The sequence below is a fragment of the Ruditapes philippinarum genome, unplaced genomic scaffold, assembly GCF_026571515.1.
Source record: "Ruditapes philippinarum isolate M1 unplaced genomic scaffold, ASM2657151v2 ctg3660_1_1_1_1, whole genome shotgun sequence".
NCBI lineage: Eukaryota > Metazoa > Mollusca > Bivalvia > Venerida > Veneridae > Ruditapes > Ruditapes philippinarum.
In genome coordinates, this window is record NW_026859966.1 from 99437 (window position 1) to 121473 (window position 22037).

At 34.1% G+C, this 22037-nt stretch overlaps 1 protein-coding gene across 1 annotated transcript in view; it reads right to left on the minus strand.

The window, feature by feature from the left end:
* Positions 1-22037, minus strand: part of LOC132758444 (kinesin-like protein KIF13A) — a gene marked incomplete at its 5' end in the record, with an annotated part of 69662 nt that overhangs the window by 38492 nt on the left and 9133 nt on the right. The window contains 12 exons of the mRNA XM_060750118.1: positions 907-1037; positions 1457-1512; positions 2199-2325; positions 3261-3504; positions 4301-4433; positions 6157-6305; positions 7020-7187; positions 8506-8655; positions 9348-9494; positions 12780-12953; positions 13850-14012; positions 15728-15890. Of these exons, the coding sequence (XP_060606101.1) occupies positions 907-1037; positions 1457-1512; positions 2199-2325; positions 3261-3504; positions 4301-4433; positions 6157-6305; positions 7020-7187; positions 8506-8655; positions 9348-9494; positions 12780-12953; positions 13850-14012; positions 15728-15890 (1805 nt within the window). The remainder of the gene's footprint in view (positions 1-906; positions 1038-1456; positions 1513-2198; positions 2326-3260; positions 3505-4300; positions 4434-6156; positions 6306-7019; positions 7188-8505; positions 8656-9347; positions 9495-12779; positions 12954-13849; positions 14013-15727; positions 15891-22037) is intronic.

Sequence of the window (22037 nt, forward strand, 5' to 3'; positions counted from 1 at the left end):
TTTTTTAGTTTTATTTATACTGGGCGCCGGTTTCCCATATGTCCCAGACTAGTCGGCCTCTATTACGATTGCTGGTAACGTAGAGCCTGCAACGGAGGACTTATTCGCCTGCAACGTCGTCGATGTCGAAGAGCCGCGACGGAGGTCTTTTCAAGCTGTCGATCGTCGTAGACCTTCTCTAGGACCAAATTCTTCGCTTGATGAACAAATGACAATAGGAGGAAAGGCACCTCTTCCGGGAGCAGCAGCTCTCTTTAGGGCCACACCCTTCGTCGTTGGTTAGGTCACACCAGCTAAGTGACCTAACTAGGTCACCCATCTGGTGTGACCTATGCCTTCCGAGCGACGTGCACGCCACGAAGGGAAGTCGGAAGGATCCAACGAAATTGCTACCTTGATTATCTTTTATAGTTTTCTTCGTTATATAAACATGATAGGTTAGAGTATTGAAACATGATAGGTTAGAGTATTGAGAAAAAATCAATATACTTTTTTACCCCCGTTTACTCTGTTGTTCCAAAAATGTCCGTTGCGTATTTTAGTTATACCCGATGAATTGTGGGTAACTTCTGTACATGTCTGGGAAAACCAACTTTCATTTTTGCATCAAAAGCTAATGTGAAAATGCATTTTCTAGCATAATTGTTGTTAGAGGGTTGGTTAAAATGTAAGTTATTGTTATTTTAGTCATAATATTGTGATTTGTGAGGAAATTTGTTTACATTTTTTTTGGACACCAAATTACCTGTCAGACCTCAGTGTAGCCCCTTTAATATCAACAAACCTGACATTAAATGCTACCCTCGCTTGATTCCTCATGCAAAATCTCTGCAATTTTAAATTCGTTAACTTTTTTAGGAGAAATATCCACACAAACAATATTCACACCAAATACTTAGAACTTACATTATCTGTTTCAGTATAAGCTTTGAGTATTGGTAAAGCCATGTAGTTATTAGATTGTTCTTTTGGCAGTATAGAGTTAATACCAGCAGCTTGGGTGCCTTCTTTAGCATTTGGTGTTGTCATATCATCGGCTGTAATAGAGGAAATATTTGATACTAAAATAAAGATGCTTTATTGAATTTAAATTACCAACTGATATCTAATAACTGCACCATATTTTTATAAAAAGAATGCTTTCCATGAATTGAAATTTTACAGGCTTAAAACAGCCATTCTCCACTTTTCAACTTTGCAAACAATAATTTCATGTTTATCTCCCCTCTTCAAATGGCATCCTTTTATAACAAAAACATGTATACAAAGTTTTAAGTGAATAGCTTTTATTGTTTCTGAGAAATAATGGACTGTAACAGAAAGGTTACCCAGAAGCCAACGCCAAAGAAATGTCAATGTTATATCAATGTTTACAAAATTGGAAGCATAACTTTTTTTAATAATTAAAGTGTGACGTTACATAATATCATGAAAATTGGGTAAAACTTGCACTTACAATTTAAATCTAAAAATAACACGGGTCTATGTTGTTCCATGTCTGGCGGGGCCTCCCTAAAAACATACAGAACAATATTTCAAACAAAAATTTTCAATGCTTTTATCAAAAACATAATGAATCATACTCTGAATAACAAAAAAAACCATCATAAAAAATCTTTTATATCAGTTTTGCATGTGTATTTGTCTTGCATTGTTTGTGGTCATGCGATAAAGTTATAAATTGAGCATATTCCTGGCCTGATCTTGGAGAAAAGATTTTATCTGCCTTGATTGAGCATTCCTTTTATGATTTCAGAGATTTTAAGATTTAAATGCTAAAGCAGCCAGCAAAAAAATATCCAGGCCATTTGCTAAACATAAAGATCTTTCAGCAAGACAAATATAATTGATTAGTAATACATGCAAGAAAACCAGTCTTGGAAAATAAAAGTGTGTACCAGTCCGCTGGAGCCCCGGGAATATACCTTCAAGCTGCTGTGTCCATAACAAAGACACTGCTGGGGCCATAAAAAAGACAATTTCTTACAGTTAAATATCATTATGTTATATAAGAAAATAGAACCAGTCATGCAAAAAAAAGTGCGTACCAGTCCACGGAAGCCCCAGGATTTCACTTCCAGCTGCTGGGACCATAGCATTACAATTTCTTATGAGTTAAATAAATATATTATAACAAAACAAATATGTATCAGACGACCACATGACATAAGAAAACAGTCATGGTAAAAAATGCGTACCAGTCTGCGGGAGCCCCGGGTATTTCACTTCCAGCTGCCGGGACCATAACCGCATTTCTCTCTTCAGTCAGCGACACCCACTGATCTATTAACGCCCTTTCTCTATCACAGTCTGCCTCTGTTTTATCTGGTTGTGTAAATATATCAGAAAAAAACGTTTATATTTAGACTAAAAGTGATAAAAATATACAAATTAAAGCTAAAATGTTTGTGAACCATGCGTTACCATGACAAAATATTGACATTAGTCAAGCTATACATTGACTGTCCAAATAAAACTCTGTAAACCAGTCAAGCAGCAATTTGTTAAGGCAATCTGTTTAACCAGTTGGAATAATGACCTGGTAGTGTAAATCTTACCAGGTTAATAAAGTTTTGTAAAGTTCAGAAAGCCTTATTTAAAGAAAGCTTAATGAAAATCAAATCAAATTTAAAATGAAAATATGTTTCATTACCTAACTTATTCTTTTTGATTATGCAGATTTCTTCAAGGGATTATATATCATCTTTAAAGAAATCTGATCTTTTATCAATAGAAATTGAAAGCAACAAGACAGTTTTGGAAATACAGTTTTTGTGTAAATTTTCCCCACCACAGCTATTTTAACTTTTACAGACATTGAATCCCTACCAACCCTTGCTAATACAACACTAGCACTAACCATGCTGGGTTTTGCCACAAGTATAGAAACATGCCAGTCTGCACAAAACCGTTGGTTGAATAATTTTAAATTCTTTATCTTGATTTCTTAAAAGTTTGAAAATGACCGTTCCAAAACCGCAATTCAATTTAATAAAATTCTGCAGTTTAAGAGTTAAGAATTTAATTGCCTAGTAAATGCAGGGTGGATAAGACTCTGCATCCTTCTGTTTTAGGCAAGCAAAAAACCCCTAATCTTTCACCCAGTTTTATCGTGAAAAAACCCAAATAAACCTAGCTTATTTCTACAGCATGATCCATATTACAAGGAAACAAGAGTTGAAAGTAACTGGACCATGAAAACAAGAGCGCATTGAGAAATCTACTCATTTAACATTATAAACATTACATCTAATTCTTACCAGTTTTATTTATAAGACTTTGAATTTGGCTGTCCAGGTATTTATGTCTCCTTGACAATGCCTCGTTCCACCGATCTCTCAAGTGACCCAGATCTTCTTCCTGATAACTATCCAAGCCTTTCTGTAACTTAGATCGCGCACATATACAACCAATGGCAAGGGAGCTAACGCTATCACAGATTAATGGAAGAGTGCCGGAGTCAGCCCGTGACTTTATACGTGTCAAAATGCGTCTAGCGTGACCCTAAAATAATCAACGAAAACATTCTATATTTGATAAATAGTGTAACATAAAACAGACCAAACAAGAAAATAACTTTCACCATTGGTAAGTCGTTTCATTTTGTGAGTTTAATCAAGCTGGAATTGGAAGTGGCAGTATGGCCAAGTGTGTAAAGTATCGGACTAGTTATCTAAAAATTGCTGGACGCATGGGTTCAAACCCTGTAAGGGGCCAGCCGTTCCATGAGCAAGAAACTTATTGCTAAGTACTGGTTAGGTCCAGGAACGGATTTGAGAATGTTTCAATAAACTTATAGCATCGTACACAATCAAACTAAAATAAATTTGTATAAACTAAGCAGTGAAATTCATAACAACTCATCTGATTATTTGTTGAAAGATATATAATGTTTCATAGGCAATATTTCAAGTACTAGGGAGTTATTTGTGATAAGCAGGGCTCCCAAAACAATAATTAACCAATATTTGTAGGCCAATAAACAGTTTACAGCAAATATAAATGATTAGTCTATAAATTATAAATGTAATTTTACAAAATGCATGAATGCATACTTGCACAGTGGAAATATAAAACTGTACACCAGTAATATACACAATAATCATACAAAATGATAACATAAAAGTTCTAAGAGTTATGGTTTATAGTCACTGTAGTTCTTTACACTTTTAACTATCTATGAAGTTCAATATTCATTATTTCTAATAGTTACATCCCCAGACAAACGCAATCTAACAGCTGGCAAACAAGCAGGTTCCAGCATATAGCACCACACCCTTAACCAAAATAATTATTTTACCTGTCTAAGCTGGAACACGCCAGCCGAGGGGACGTCAGACTGAGGTTTAACTTCAACAGGGGCATACTCCCCTTGATCGTTCACCTCGTGTATCTCTACCCATACTTCTATCTTCCTTGTTACTTCATGCCATCTGAAACATTTTATAACACTTCTTATAATCAAACTTGAATTTCAAACCTTTAGTAAAAGTTCTCAAGAACAAACAAGAGGGCCATGATGGCCCTGAAGTCGCTCACCTGTATATAGCTCCCCCCCCCACCCCGACAGGGCCAATTTTAACCCAAGGGCTTTTATTTGAACAAACTTGGTAGACACCCATAAGAAGATGTTTCATGCTAAACATCTAAGCTCTAGCTCATTGGGTTTCTTAAAAGCAGATTTTTTAAGTTTTTACTTTACACATATAGTGAATAAATGACACCCCTGGGGCGGGGCCAGTTTTGACCCCAGGGCTTTCAATTGAACAAACTTTATAGAAAATGTTTCATGCTTAATATCTAAACTCTAGCTATTTGAGTTTTTTCAAAGAAGATTTTTAAGTTTTTGCTATACACATATAAGGAAAATCAATGACCCCCGGGGCTGGGCCAATTTTGACCCCAGGGCTTTTATTTGAACAAACTTGGTAGACACTCATTAGAAGATGTTTCATGCTAAATATCTTAGCTCTAGCTCTTTGAGTTCTCTAAAAGAAGATTTTTTAAGTTTTTACTATATGCATATAGGGAAAATCAATGACCCCCTTGGGCGGGGCCAATTTTGACCCCAGGGCTTTTATTTGAACAAACTTGGTAGACACTCAATAGAAGATGTTTAATGCTAAATATCTTAGCTCTAGCTCTTTGGGTTCTTTAAAAGAAGATTTTTTAAGTTTTTACTAAATGCATATAGGGAAAATCAATGACCCCCTGGGGCTGGGCCAATTTTGACCCCAGGGCTTTTATTTGAACAAACCTGGTAGATACTCATTAGAAGATGTTTCATGCTAAATATCTTAGCTCTAGCTCTTTGGGTTCTTTAAAAGAAGATTTTTTAAGTTTTTACTATATGCATATAGGGAAAATCAATGACCCCCTGGGGCGGGGCCAATTTTGACCCCAGGGCTTTTATTTGAACAAACTTGGTAGACACTCACTAGAAGATGTTTCATACCAAATATCAAAGCTCTAGCTCTTACGTTTTTTTAAAAGAAGATATTTAAAGTTTTTTCTTTCGGTTGCCATGGCAACCAGAGTTCTGCATGGAATTAAATTCTTTGAACAATTTTTTAAGGTGACCACCAAAGGAACATTCCTGTGAAGTTTGGATGAAATTGGCTTAGTGGTTTATGAGGAGATGTCATTTAAAGTAAAAGTTTACGGACGGACGGACGACGGACGAAAAGCGATCACAAAAGCTCACCCTGTTACTTTGTGACAGGTGAGCTAAAAACACATCAAATCTGAATAAAAATCAAATGAAGTTGTCGCAGTTTGAAGCTATTCTGGCCAGCAGATACTAAGGAGGCTATATTTGAGTAAATTGTTGATGATGTCAAATCATTAACCAATCTTCTGGAACTAAAAGTGGTTAGACTTTAGTACCAGTATAGAGCCAGGTCAGTGTGCACTTTAGCGCATTCTGACCAGGCTATATAATGTTGGTAGCTCTATTTCAGTATTTTGACTATCAAAATTCAAAGCAAAACAAACCATTACAACATTACAAAATTCAGTAGGTTAAGGGTCAAAGTGCATCTTGATTATGTGCGAGACATAAAGATCATTTATAAGTAAACTCTCAAACATCTTTCAAATTGATTTCATAACTTTGTACAATCGAAATTGATCAACATTTTACGTAACAAAATTTACCTGTCCACCAATGAATTAGACCTGGCCACACTATCTATCTGGGAGTTCGACTGACCAAAACCAACAACTTTATGTCCCCAGACTTCTATAAACAGTGCCCCTTCCTGGGCATACTCTATGAACTCTTCTGACATGTAAACTTTGAAATCCTGAAAGACATAAAAAAAGACTATATAAAACGTTTATCCATAGTTTTATGAATATAATCTTAAATTAATCGGCACTGTGGTACAGATTTTAGACGCCCCTCGGTCGGGCATGAGGAGGTCGGAGGGCACTGTAGAAGATTCTACAATATTTTGTATATTGTAGTATTTTAAGCTATCTCACATGTAAATAATTGGGTCAAAGAATTTTTTAAAAAACAATTGTGCATTTTTTTGTAAGGGAGTAGAATATACATGTATATAGAATTTGAAATGAGTTGTCATTAAAATTCAACTGTTAAGAAAAAGAGTTAAAGGAAATGTTTTAAGGCGAGCAAGGCATTGGCAAGCATAACTTTTTTTTAGATGTCAAATTCTTTTTATCACATGACAAAACGTAATTAAAACAATCTGGTTTTAATTGTATTTTCATTTAAAGAGCAAAAGTGTCATTTGTAAAAAGTATAATATGGTTATATTCCATAGAAAACAAGAAAAGTATTGAGATAAAATCTGATGCACACTTGTTATTATGATATAATTGTTATTATGATTTCAGTTTTTTTTACTTTTTTGTTAAAATGATTTAATTGTTATTATGATATAATTGTTATTATGATTTTGTTATTATGATATAATTGTTTTTATGATATATTATTATATATAATTGTTATTATGATATAGGTAATTTTTTCAATCAATTTTCTTCATTCTTACCCTTTCATGATTAAACTTGATACATTTGGAGTCCCTCTTGTCTTTACTAGTGTCAGGGTTAATCTCTGGGGGTACAGATATTGGTTCATCATGACCCCAGAAAGAGTACTGACAAAACACAAAGTTTGATAAATCTTTTGGCAGGCCTTTTGCTTCACATATCTTTACCTGTGAAAATAAGATAGCAATCATTGTACTTATATACAGGTATCATTTTCAACAACAACTGATATCAGTAGTACAGGCTGCTGGACTATTCTCAGTGCTTGTTAGTAAATTATAAGGCTGTACAATGTAGAATTTTCTGAGGTTTCAGTGACATCCTTATTTGGTTTCACCCATTCCCTTCAGTAGTTTTGGAGATACCAACTAAAGTGTGACACCAAATTGCATGCTGGCCGAGTGGTTAACACCTCGGACTAGTAATCTAATGATCGCTTGCGGCATGGGATCAAAGCCCTGTCAGGGGCAAGTCCTTGTTTCCTTGAGCAAGAAACTGTACACTCATTGCTCAATACTGGTTGGTTCCAGAAATGGATTCGAAAGTGTGTCTTTAAGCTTATAGCTTCCTACACAATCAAACTAAAATAAATTCTGTATAAACCAACTTGCATGCAAAATCTTCACCAAAGTGACAGTCACACAATAGCTCTCACTATTGTTCACATAGTCAAGCTAGAAATGCTCGATCCACATTTAAAACTCACCTTCACGCTGATATCACAGTAACTATAGTTACTATAGAATCTAAACAGTACCTCTATATTGAAGAGTTTATTTTGATATATGGTAAATTTTTAGCTTAGTATGGGATTCCTCCCATCTTATTTCCATCTCCCTATAGTATAAAATGAGGATGTGTGATCGGAATTATGGCAGACACAAACACATTTACTGATAATACTCAATAAATTTTTCAACATTAAAACCCCTTAAGTTTAGTTGAATCGCTAATATTCATTCCAGTGCTGAAAATAAAAACACACTCATTTAAGAACAGGTTCTTTAAACTAAAGATCAACACTGGGGACTTCTCCGACCCAAACCAATCTAGACTGGCAAATCATTTACATACACATTATATGACATATGTAAAAAATGTTTTGAGATTATTAGTTCTTTCTTTAAATTTATTGCCCGCATTGCCATGGCACATGACTCCATGTGTAAGTGTAACAATCATTCTAATACGACATATAAGTTCTTTTTTTGCCAAATTTATTATCAGGGGACAGCAAAATCTGATTTTGACTTATTTGCTCGTTTTTATCTGAGGCATTTCTTAACTTGTCCGTATGATATTTATACTGTAAATTCTTGAAAACTGCCACTTGTCCATACAGGTTTGTAAGACAACCTGGGCAATATGAACAGTTTATTTTGTCACCCCTGTATAACCTCATGAAACGTGTTCAAATTTATTTGGGTTTAAATTCATCATCATCCACTTTCATAAAATCAGCAATTTAGAAGGCTTTCTACTTACTCTGATTATGAGTGGAGCTCCTACTGACATAGATCGATCAGCGTCCTCCTCGTTACCTTCCTCGTCATCACTGTCATCATTTATATCTGCGTAGCGGTCCATCATGGCCGTACCTAGCTTTGATATCTCCATGTGTAGTTTACCAGCAACCTGATATTTAATGTACTCTATATCAATTTCAGTTTAAGTCATTTCCAATTTCACTTTTAAGTCATTAAGTAATTTCAGTTTAAGTCATTTCCAATTCTTTTCCTATTTCAGTTAAAGTAATTTCCAATTACACTTTAAGTAATGTCCTTGGTTATTATTCGGGTTATAAGCCATAGAGGATGGAAATGATTGAAAGTCAGTGCCCTTAACAACTTGGCTGTAATAGTCTCATTTTTACCCCCCCCCCCCATTTGGATTTGTTATCCTTAAAAATTGCTGAATAAGTGAATGATATAAATTTAATTGAATTTCACTAAAATATTGACATTTATAATTAGAATTCACACAAACATTTCTTAATAATTAAAAAAAATAATTTCGGTTGTGTTTTTTAAGTTTTACGTCACACCAACATCATAATGGTCATATGGTGAGTTTCCAGCTTAACTGGTGGAGGAAGATCTCAGGTGCCTGTCCATGCATAGACACAAATGGGAACCTGAGTAGAACCACCTACATTTTTGAAGCTAGCTGGATAGCATCCTCACACGAAATAATCTGAAGTCCTGGGAGAGATTCCAACCCACAGAAGTGAGGGGCAAGTGGCTTGAAGTCTATGACCTTAACCATTTAGCCCCGTGTGCCCAACCTATAATATATCTGTAAGATTAATGACAGAATAATGTACGTACCTCTCCTTGCTGGCTGATGATAGGCACCTGATAATCGAGCTTTACGTCGTAAAACAGACAATCGAGAAAAACGTTCGCAACTCCGATCAGGTTATGGTTCTCGTACGATTCATAAAACGGGTCGCCTTTTTGTGGCGGTCCATCATCCTGTATAAAAGAACAATCGTAATTAAAACTCCGCTGATTCAGAAATGTGTTTGACTTCCATTTCTATTTTGTGAAATTTTCATATTTTGTGAATAAATTATAAAAAAAATTCAATCTGAAAATCTTCTTAGAACAGTATTAACGATTCAAATTCACAGTTCTTTTCTGGATTATTTTAAAAATCAGCTACAAAAGAAAAATGTTGCATGCTTTGAAAATACAGGATTTGTTTTAAAATGGATTTTCATTTTTTTTGGGGGGTTTTTTTTTGCTCGTCCTTTGATGCTATTTTAAATCTCCTATTAAAACAAAAATATCAGAAACAACAATGAATAACAACAATGGATAATACTTCATACTCTGACAAAGCTAAAACATAGCCTAAAATACAGACAAGGTTATTTAAGTCTCAGTGATATTGACCCAATCAACTTGCAAGATAAGTCAACCCTAATACAGTTTCCCCGGGAAAAAAAAAAAATTTTTAAAATTTGGTTGGAAAAATTTAAAAAAAGCCCAAAAACCAACAAAAACAAAAATAAATTAAAAAATTGGGTTTTTTTTGGGAAAAATTTTCCAAAATTAAATGGGGGAAGGAAGAAAACCAAAAAGGGGCCATAAAGTGGCCCAACTTAGGCAAACCAAAAAAACCCCAAAATTTAAATTCTTTAAAACTAGCTGGGGTAACCCCCTAAAAAAAGAAATTTCCCAAAAAAAACAAATGAGCCGGTTTCCCAAACCCCTCAAACGGTTTGGAAAAAACCTAATAAAAAAATAGCAAGGGTGGGTATAAATTTGGAAAACCCCGTCAAAGACCCAAAAACCCAAAGTAAAAAAACCCTTTTGCGAAACCCGCACATAAAAACCCAAATGGCCCGCGGCCAAACCCCTTGCCCGGGGGGATCAGGATCCATGCTGTTTGCTTACAAACCCTATTACAAGTAGAGAAACTGATAGCGAACAGCATGGATCCTGATCAGACTGCGTGGATGTCCAGGCTGGTCTGGATCCATGCTGTTCGCAAACGCATTATGTTGGTTTTGTCGTGACGCGGCTCATATAATAAATATTTTCTATCCAACTACAGCACATAAAATATTTTGCCTACTAAACTTAAAGCAACCACTCTATATATCACAATATTCATGCATAAACTATTTACATACAAATGCATAATTTATAGTCCTAATTGAAATTTAAAGTAGTCAATTTAATCAGTTAGTTTGTCTGGACTTTTTACGGCGATTGTAACACATTTCTAGTCATATCTCAGAGGTTGATTCACCTAAATGGTTTTCTGGATAACTAACAAGTTCTGGATAACCAGCAACTAAATACCCATTTTTAGGCTAGTGACTTACTACCTATAGCATCATCAGTGAGCGACAAATGACCACTGGAATCAAGGTCAAAGATCAAAATACCAAAGAATTTTCATTTTGCCAAAGGAGAAGACATGAGCATCAACATTAAACATAAATATAGAACCTACATTTGGTATCACCCCAGTTACACAGAGCCATCGGTGATTGATCGGTAGTTTTTTTAGCCAAATTATGGAGTGAACCGATGACAACTTATTTAACACCGATATCACCGATTGGTCACCTGTTTTCCACCTGTCAGCTGCTATTGGGGAAAGATAAGTTTCATCCGTGAAAAATTACTGATTGGGATTTTTAAACATGTTTAAAATTCTCGATCGGTGAAAATATTTTACAAATAACCGACAGCAACCTAATATCACAAGATAATTGCAAGCTCTTAATCACCAATATCGTCGATCGGACAAAGATAACCAAATATGAATCACCGGCCATATCTGACCGAAAGTGTTTACCACTGATGACTAGCTATCAAACACCGATTAATTAGCGTTACGCCCGATTTAGCTCCGATTTACAAACGATAAAAACCGATAGTATTTCAGCATTTTTATCACCGATCCAACCCCGTTTGAGTTTGCTTTCTGTCACCGATGGCTGTTTACACAGAAAACTAGAAATAAAATCATGCATGACAACTGATCATAACAGCGAGTAAATTTAAAATTAAATGACCGATTGGGGACCGACCGTCTGTGTAACTGGCCCCTAAGAATTTTTTTCTCCAATATACACTTAAGGACAGTAAACCATTTAAATTCCCTTATGCACATATCAAAAGTAACTATAACTACAGAGTCATATTCCAATTTTCTTGCATTCAATTTCTTTGGTCAACTATTATTCAAGAAAACAAATGTCACAGAACGTAATATAATAATAATAGTATAGAAGACTGAACATCACTGCAATAATAAGAATAACACAATTTATAAAAAAATGCAAGCCATTAGAGTGCAACTAGCTGACTTAAAGTACAAACCACTTACAACAATGATCTTCCTTAAGGACATTGTTTTGAATTTAGAAAATATCTCCAAACCTTTGTATTTAGAAATTATTTTTAGTTAAATTCAGAAACAAACAATTGACAGTTTCATGTCTTTTAGTTGCACAGATAAAATCTAAAAAATGTATATTCCCACTTCACTAGTTCATCAGTTGTTGGGTTGTTTTTTTTAACACATCCTTCTGATGAAAAAAAAATCTTCAAATTTTACTATATCAAGAAATATTTACAAAATTCCTAAGTCAATGAAAAATTGTTTAACAGGGGCACCACGGCATGCAGTGTAAACACATGTCTGTAAAAAATCCAAGTTAAAAGGGGCATAACTCCAAAATTATTGCTTTCATAATTATCCCCCCTTCTCTAACAACTTTCTTCGAAACAGACAAGCTTAAATGCGGTGAAAAGTTCCTGATTTTGACGGTCATTTAATTTTAAGGATAAAGACCAAATATCAATATGTCTATACAAAGCTTGTGTCAAAAGGAACGTCCAGTTGAAATATTAAGACAATATGATTTAGACAAAAATAGCCTGTGTTGACCGGCGAGAGATGGACTGGACATAACTACCACCGGACCAATATGCAGGCCGTCAAACTTACTCAGGAATTTAGAATATTGGGTTTTCCTCAGCTAATCTGGAGATACAAGCAAATTTTAAAGGTTACAGATTCGAAAATAAGCGCAACAGGTTGACTCATCTATTATGACCGGTAGTGCATTGTGAAGCTATAACGAGAAATGTTTGTTTGTATCGGGGGATTAGCTTGGAAAAACCCATATTTACTGTGTTCCAGATAACATCTATTACCGGACATAGTTGTGACTATGGGAATATACATTTTTTCGAAAAATATGAAAACGTCATGCGAAGCTTGACTACACAAACCGACTCAGATTCATCGGAGTCATCTACCCGTAGAGGTATTCCTTGCGATTTACGATCCTCATACATGTCACGCATATCTATAATCTTGTTCTCGAACTTCTCCATCGACCAAACCTGGCTGCCACGATGTTTTCTACGCACCAAGATGGCCGGCTCACATACTAATGCTCCTCTCTGTAAATAACATCATACAGACAAAGTGTTTAATAAACAACATAATATGTCTGATATAATACAAACAAAATTTATTTCTTAAAGATTTTTTTTTTTCTAAAATGTAACAAAAGCTGTAAAAAGGCCAGCGTCCTTGACTATTCTCATTGCCTGATAACAAGACCCTAGATAATGTAGAATTTTAGAAAGTTCAAAAAGGACCATGATTCTATCAAAATCCATGTTAGAGTTATGGCCCTTGGACAGTAACTTTCTAATTTACTTTAAAATAAATGTGTGAATTTTCAACCCATTTCCTTCAGTAATCTCTTATTTGTCTAAACAAGTGTCAGTGATGAGATAAATAAATCATTACACAGTTTGTATGGTTTTCGCTGTTAATTCCACTTTTATTGTAAGTTTAGTGGTGAAATCTGTATAGCCACTTATTTCAATTAGTGGAAATGTCTCTGTCCAAGTGAACACTGTCACTTTAAATTGAGGATTCTGTTTCAATGCCGGGAACTAAATATTGTTGACGAGTCTCACATTTACAACAAAGAATCAACGGATCATCAAACTATCCTTTTTTTTTTTCTTTACTTTTTTTTCCAATAATTTTCCTCTCTCAAAGCAGAGGTTCATGTCAAAGACATGACATGGAAACTAACAAGTTCATTTTCTGTTCTTCTACAATTTCGATTCTGATTTTCATTTTAAATATAAATCACTAGATACAAAGCAAGCCCCTGAAAGGGACTACTTGTAATTTATAATTGAAATTATTTCAATGTTTTTGTCAAATCTCGATCCTATTAAGTTATTCAATTTTAAAACTAGACCAAGGACTGCTCTGTTACTATATTGACTTTAACACCTTTAACATTAGAAAAATTGTTGAAAATAACAAATCTTACCCGTCTATTTGGACTTAGATTGGATGCTGGAATTTGTAAAGTGACATGGAATTCCGTCTGTTTCCCCATCTCCTCCGCTAGAAAATTAGCTTCACGCACCAATGAGTTCGCTTTAACAACTTCCTCACGTAGCATCGACAGACTGTGCTTGAACATCTTATCTCTATAAAAATGCAGCAAAATTAATACAAGAACACTGCATGCAGTGTTAACATTTGTCTCTTAATAACAAATTCTGACAAAAATTCTGAAGTTAAAAGGGTCCGTAACTCCAAAAATTAAGCTCCTTGTCATAAAACTGTACCATGTTATTATAAGCAAGTATTCCAAGTTTCATGTTGATAATTTTTAAAATGTATGAATAAGGAGCTACATTAAGGTCAATTTAGAAAGTTTTCATATAGACTTTTTCTAAACTTTTTTGTTCACTCTAAATATTTCTGTCATCAAATTCTAATGTGCAAAGAAATTCTTTAGAACAGTTTTAATTCTGCATTTATATCTATACAAATACTCCCGAAAGCGTCTGTAACAGCAATCATAATTGGTCAACCTTTTCTTCATAACAGAAGAGATACAAATGATTCTATTCCAGCTACCTTTTCCTCAAAATAGTAATTCTCTTAATCTGTACTTCTTATAAGGCGTTTCATATAAATAATTTTTGGGCTTATTTTTCACTTACTATATGAAAAAGCTACATGTCAATCCCTCAAAATAAGGACCATGAAATCTTAAATCAGTAAATAAAATTAATTCAAGGTGCATAACTCACTTTAACTAAACATTTGAGTACAGCAATCATCATTTCATAAACCATTCTATAGAGACATAAAAGAAAACCATAACTTCCCATCAATATAAAACATGGATGTCCCATGTTCAAAATTCAATAACCAATTTTAAACCTTTATTCATGTATGCAATGGCATTAAATCACAAGAAATCAAATAACTAACTTCAAATTTTCACCGGAAAGTCAATTCTTTGCTATTAATGGATACGAATAGATAAAATATGTCCCTTGTTTTTGCAGCATCAATCTCTCTCATTCTACATATTGTTTTAAAAACCGATCTTTCCGATAAAGCGGGGAAAATGAACATGAAATTTATTGCCCTTAATTTCCAATTACCGTCTGCTGAAGTTAACTAGCAGAATGTTGTTGATTTTGTTTACTGTATTTGAGAGAGAATAAAAAAAACCCTATACACCTTCACCATACACCCACATGCTCAGTTTGAGTGAAACTCGTCCAAATGTGTCCCAAAACTATTATCATCAAACATATACTCCAAAGAGCACTTTTAGAATCTGTCCATAGCAAAATCCTTTTTTAAAAATTCCTAACCCTAACCCATAACCCTCTTACCCAAACCCTAACATGATTTCATAGAGAAAACATAAATATTGAAGAAATAATATCGGGTAAAATCATTATGTTAAAAATAGCTGCGGACACAAAAAATCTTAAGTCTAGCCATGCTCCACTTAATGTATTTTGATACATTGTGTTTTTTCTTTGTTTTACATATTTCTAAGGCCTTTTTTAACAGATGTTTTGGTCGTATCTCGGAAGTCGATCCACCTAACTGGTTTTTCCAGTTCTAACCGGTAATTACCAATTTTATAACAAAACTGACCAAATACTACTCTCATACATTTTCTAAATCAGCCATGAGAGGCATTACAATCACACTCAATGTTTGAAACTAATTATCACATAGGAGATTTGCCCTTCGATACCATCGAACCCCTATTTTAAGGTCAAGGTTAGCAATGAAGCTATTGTTCTATAAATACATGTTATAAATACATGTAGGGGTATAAAAGAAATATCCTTCTAACGACAATTATACAACAGTGAATAAGAGTTACCTTTCTTGTGCCCACTGTTGATATTTCCTTTGTATTCCACTTTGTACACCGGTAGGGGTCATAACAGGCGGGAATGGCATGGATGGTGTACCTGGTGACATAAGCTGGTAACGTAATTGTTGCATCTGACGCTCGTACATCTGACGCTGTTGTTCTAGAGCCACTGAAAACAAAAACAAAACATTTATGTACTTATATTATATACTTATATATTAAACATTAACCAAAGCAAAATACAATATAGACTAACATATTCAGGAAGGTAACCAATTGAATTTATGAAGAAGCACAAAAATGCTTTTTGAGGAGTTCAAAGGAAATTCATTAAAAAAAATTTTTAAATTTTCGGCATTGATGGAGTAAAATTATATTATATTATTATATAAATAAATATAATTATAAAAAAGAAAATCCCACATTTAGGGAAGTCAACATAATCATGCTAAATTTGTTTGATTAAAATTCCAATTTTTTAATTTTTGGGGTCAGAGGGACAGTACCTTTTACCTTTTTTTCACAAAAAAAGGGTTTTACAAGCAGCGGATTTTATAAAATTTAAACAAATGAAAGGGTTTAAATTCCAAACTCAATGCACTTTCATTTAATAACCAATTTTATGCTTTGATATTACAGATCCTATAGTGGTTACAGATCCTATAATGGCCTTGACCTTTGATCTTTAAATCTGAAAATGAGTCTGACAGATAGAACTCCTCAAAGTGCCCCTGCATATTAAGTTTCAATGTATAACATAGATTACAAGTATTGAAGTGAATAAACTAAAATTGTTTAGCCAATAACATTGAACACCAATGCTGCTAAGTAGGTCACGACAAAAAGCTCTGCTTTTTCTCCGAAAAAGTGGAGCAACAAATAACTGTCAACATGAAGGGGACAAAAAAACATCAATAGGATAAAATCTCATTCAAAGAAGATGCTGATTTTCTCTCAGGAATTAAAAGGCAATAATAAGATGATAATCAAATATCCTCCTCTAAGCTACTCAAATGAGATTTAATTTCAAGTGGTTATAATCTCCTTTAGCATGCCATGATTCTATCAAAATTTAAATCCATTTAATTTAACTCACGTAATTAAAACCAGAACATGCAGAAATATAAATCAGCAATAAAATTGCCTTAGAAAGCCCGGCAGTTAAGATACAAAATTCACAGTTTTGGATGTCACTGCAAGAGACAAGCCTTTCAAGTTCCTCATATTTCGCAAAAATTTCAGCAAAAGAGACCCATATAACATTATCTCCATAAAACGCCTGCATTTTTTTCAAAAGGTGGGTGGGGGGGTTTCCACTAATTAGAACTATAATTAATATGTTCAATTATGAAAGTCATTATTATGACATAATAATATTATAATATATAATATGTAATACAGGATTAAGTTTTTAATGATTTTACATTTTTGTCATTGTTACTTTTAAATTTTTGCATTGCATTTTTATTATAGATTCTAAATTTATATTGTACGATTTTTTGCTACGAAACGTGGTGGTGGATGGGGGGGGGGGGCTAATTAGAAAGTGGGTGTTAATTGGAAACAATACAGTAACCTTAAAAGAACTATTACCCAGCTGTAATTTTGTTAAGGGTTTCCGTTTTCTTTGAATTTACAATTGAAGCAGTCTGCTAATTGGTTGTTAAAGGCACATTCAGCCTTAGAAATGATTAGGTTTTTACTTCCGTAGAAAGGGCAAACATGCGTTTTATAGTGCTGTAATAATGAATTTAGAACTTACATATCACCTGAAGAAATTAACACAGTATAATAAAGGTAGCAAAACCTAAACCTGAAGTTGTACTTTCTCTTCCATACAAAATACTTAATCACTATAATTATACTAATTGCCAAAACAAGAAAGAGGCAAAAGTCATGGCTCAGCTGTATGGTTAATAATTAACTTGTTAGAAATTAATGGGCCTTAAATAGACTATTAAAGGAACCCCACTAAGATGAAAAAGAAAATTTGAATTTCTTTCAGGGATCAGCTGGGCACTTAAGATAGTTATACTGTTTCCCCCCCCCCCCCCCCCCCCGCAAAAAAAAAAAAATTAACATCGCCCAATATCGTACCATTAAGTTATTTCCGGAACATTATTGGGCATTAGATTATTTACAATCGCTTATCCTTTATTGCTATGTACTATGTACTAAATTCCGGTTATAAACAGTTAAAAAATTATTGAATACCAAAGATTGTGAAAAATAACGTTCCGGTAATGACCGATTTCAATAATCATGATATTGACCAATGTTAAAAGATCTTTTGGCGGGAATGCATAACAGTAAGACTACTTTAATACAGACAGAAAGATATGCAAAAGATGATTCAGAAATATACTCAGAAACAAATTAAAACATTAATTTTTTGTGTGCTATTCTTTGCGCATTTTTGAGTGAAAAGCGTTGCAGTGCTTTTTCAATTTTGGGTCATTCTTCACATTTAGAAGAAATTGAACAAGAAACTGTGTTAAAAATATTCAGCTGATGATATATGCACAACAACTATTTTGACAGCGCTACCGAAATAATAAAAAAATATGGAGTTTGCTGTTATTTATATATAGCAATTTCTTATACTTTTAATGTATATTTCAAGTATCAAAGTCTGTTCAACACAAGATTAAATGGATATTTAAACCAAGTTGCTTTTTTTTAAAACATCAACTTTGAGCTTATCAATACAATTTGACCATATATCTTTAATCTACAAAAACTACAACAAATGTTCATTGTTTTACTGGATAATATAATATGCTTGATGTAAAATCAATATGCTAGGCTGTTTTAAATTGGTTTCTGTTTTTTGTTGTTTTTTTTTGTTACAGAAATAACAGGGTTAGGCGATAATCTCTTCCCTATACGTGCAGCTCATCTCATCTGTTTCAAATTTATACCACCCAAAATTCGTAGAGCCGTTGTTAATGTTGTTAAAGTGTACATAATTGTATTAGAAATCTAAAAGATATTTGTCTGATTTTAATACTCATTCACAGACATTGTGTTAAATGGTCGTTTGCCACTCATCGCTGATTCAGAAATCATGTGGGAATAAATAGCAGTCAGTCACTTGCGGAGCAGTTGGCGATTAATGGTTACCTGGTTAGTTATCTAGGAACACGGGTCAAAGTTGACCAACCACCGAAATATGACCTACATTAACCAAACTAAGAAGCAGATGAACAACAGATCACACGGCTTAACTTGCATAACCCTTACCACCCTAATTATCTAAACTAGACTTGTTCATTTTTCAATCTGGGGAAAATTTTAAACTAGAACTATCACTAAATGTGATTTATACCCCCACAAGACTGCTTCGGAAATCAGGATGTTACTAGTAACAGAATACCTTGTAAAAGATTTGAAATATAGAGTTATGGTTGTGGGCAATTAAAGATAGTTGTGGTTCTTATATGTTGCATTTCCTTTCAATGTGGTTGGCCATTGATAAAGTTTAATTGAATTACTCTGTAATAAGTCCAAAAGACAAAGAAAAGGAACAAAGGGCAATGACTCTATAAATACTGAAGATAGAGTTATAGTTCTTGTGCACTGCACTTCCTCTTATTGTGCTTGACCATTGTATGAAGTTGTTTTGAATTCCAACCAGTACGTTTTAAGTTATGCTCCTGCACTGCACTTCCTTTGACAACTGTATGAAGTTGTATTGAATTCCAAACAGTTACTAAGTTTTCAAGTTATGCTCTGGACAAGGAAAAGTAACAAAGGGCAATAACTCTGTAATTAGTCAAGATGGAGTTATGGTTCTTGTGCACTGCACTTTCTCTCAATGTGCTTTACCATTGTATGAAGTTATATTGAATTTCGACCATTAGTCTTCAAGTTATGGTCCAGACAAATAAGGCAATGGAAAAGTAACAAAGGGCAATAACTCTGTAATTACTTTAGATAGAGTTATGGTTCTTGTGTACTGCACTTCCCCTTATTGTGTTTGACAATTGTATGAAGTTGTTTTGAATTCCAACCAGTATTTTTCAAGTTATGCCCCGGACAAGGAAAAGTAACAAAGGGCAATAACTCTGTAATTAGTCAAGATAGAGTTATGGTTCTTATGCACTGCACTTCCTCTCAATGTGCTTGACCATTGTATGTAGTTATATTGAATTCCAACCATTAGTCTTGAAGTTATGGAACGGACAAAAAAATCAATGGAAAAGTAACAAAGGGCAATAACTCTTTAATTACTTTAGAAAGAGTTATGGTTCTTGTGCACTGCACTTCCCTTTATTGTGTTTGACAATTTTATGAAGTTGTTTTGAATTCCAACCAGTTGTTTTCAAATTATGCCCTGGACAAGGAAAAGGAAAAAAGGGCAATAACTCTGTAATTAGTCAAGACAAAGTTATGGTTCTTATGCACTGCACTTCCTCTCAATGTGCTTGACCATTGTATGAAATTTTATTGAATTCCAACCATTAGTCTTCAAGTTATGGTCCGGACAAAAAAAAAAGCAATGGAAAAGCATTAAAGGGCAATAACTCTGTAATTACTTTAGATAGAGTTAGGCTTCTTGTGCACTGCACTTCCCCTTATTGTGTTTGACAATTGTATGAAGTTGTTTTGAATTCCAACCAATAGTTTTCAAGTTATGCCCCGGACAAGGAAAAGAAACAAAGGGCAATAACTCTGTAATTAGTCAAGATAGAGTTATGGTTCTTGTGCACTGCACTTCCTCTCAATGTGCTTGACCATTGTATGTAGTTATTTTGAATTCAAACTATTAGTCTTCAAGTTATGGTCCGGACAAAAAAATGCAATGGAAAAGCAACAAAGGGCAATAACTCTGTAATTACTTTAGATAGAGTTTTGGTTCTTGTGCACTGCACTTCCCCTTATTGTGTTTGACAATTGTATGAAGTTGTTTTGAATTCCAACCAGTAGTTTTCAAGTTATGCCCCGGACAAGGAAAAGTAACAAAGGGCAATAACTCTGTAATTAGTCAAGATAGAGTTATGGTTCTTGTGCACTGCACTTCCTCTCAATGTGCTTGACCATTGTATGTAGTTATTTTGAATTTAAACTATTAGTCTTCAAGTTATTGTCCATACAAAAAAAAATGCAATGGAAAAGCAACAAAGGGCAATAACTCTGTAATTACTTTAGACAGAGTTATGGTTCTTGTGCACTGCACTTCCCCTTATTGTGTTTGACAATTGTATGAAGTTGTTTTGAATTCCAACCAGTTGTTTTCAAATTATGCCCCGGACAAGGAAAAGTAACAAAGGGCAATAACTCTGTAATTAGTCAAGATAAAGTTATGGTTCTTATGCACTGCACTTCCTCTCAATGTGCTTGACCATTGTATGAAGTTATTTTGAATTCAAACTATTAGTCTTCAAGTTATGGTCTGGACAAAAAAAATACAATGGAAAAGCAACAAAGGGCAATAACTCTGTAATTACTTTAGATAGAGTTATGGTTCTTGTGCACTGCACTTCCCCTTATTGTGTTTGACAATTGTATGAAGTTGTTTTGAATTCCAACCAGTAGTTTTCAAGTTATGCCCCGGACAAGGAAAAGTAACAAAGGGCAATAACTCTGTAATTAGTCAAGATAGAGTTATGGTTCTTGTGCACTGCACTTCCTCTCAATGTGCTTGACCATTGTATGTAGTTATATTGAATTCCAACCTTTAGTTTTCAAGTTATGCTCCGGACAAGGAAAATGCAACAGACGTCTGGACCGACCGACCGACCGACCACCGGGTGACTCCTATATACCCCCCCAAACTTCGTTTTTGGGGGTATAAATATGTACAAACAGGATTGTTAACCATGGTCAGATGGGTAGATTCAGTTGTTACCAGTAGGTAAAAGGTTAAAGGAACTCCACTCAGGTTTTAAAGCGTAAAAAACGTGAAATATTTGAATGCAATGCTTTTCAATTTTGGCTAAATTTTCATAATTAGGATTATTATTCTGGAAAAATGGAATGAGCAAATGAACTGAAATTTTGTACTCAAGTTATTGGTCTAGATCTACATTAAATGGAACATTTTTCTCAACAAATTATTATCAGACATGTTATGTCAAAAAAACTCAGTGGAGTCCCTTTAAATTGTAAGATAATGTGACAGAAAGAAAAGAAGGACAGACCCATCATTATATTACTTCACAGAATCATTTGGAGGAACATACAGGTTCAATACATTGTTATACCGGTATATTCCATAATTTTTCCCCATCAAGAGCTGCTGGTAGGATAGCTTGCTCAACTACAATGCTTGATTGTATACAAGAGCCTGTATAATGTAGAATTTTCAAAGTTA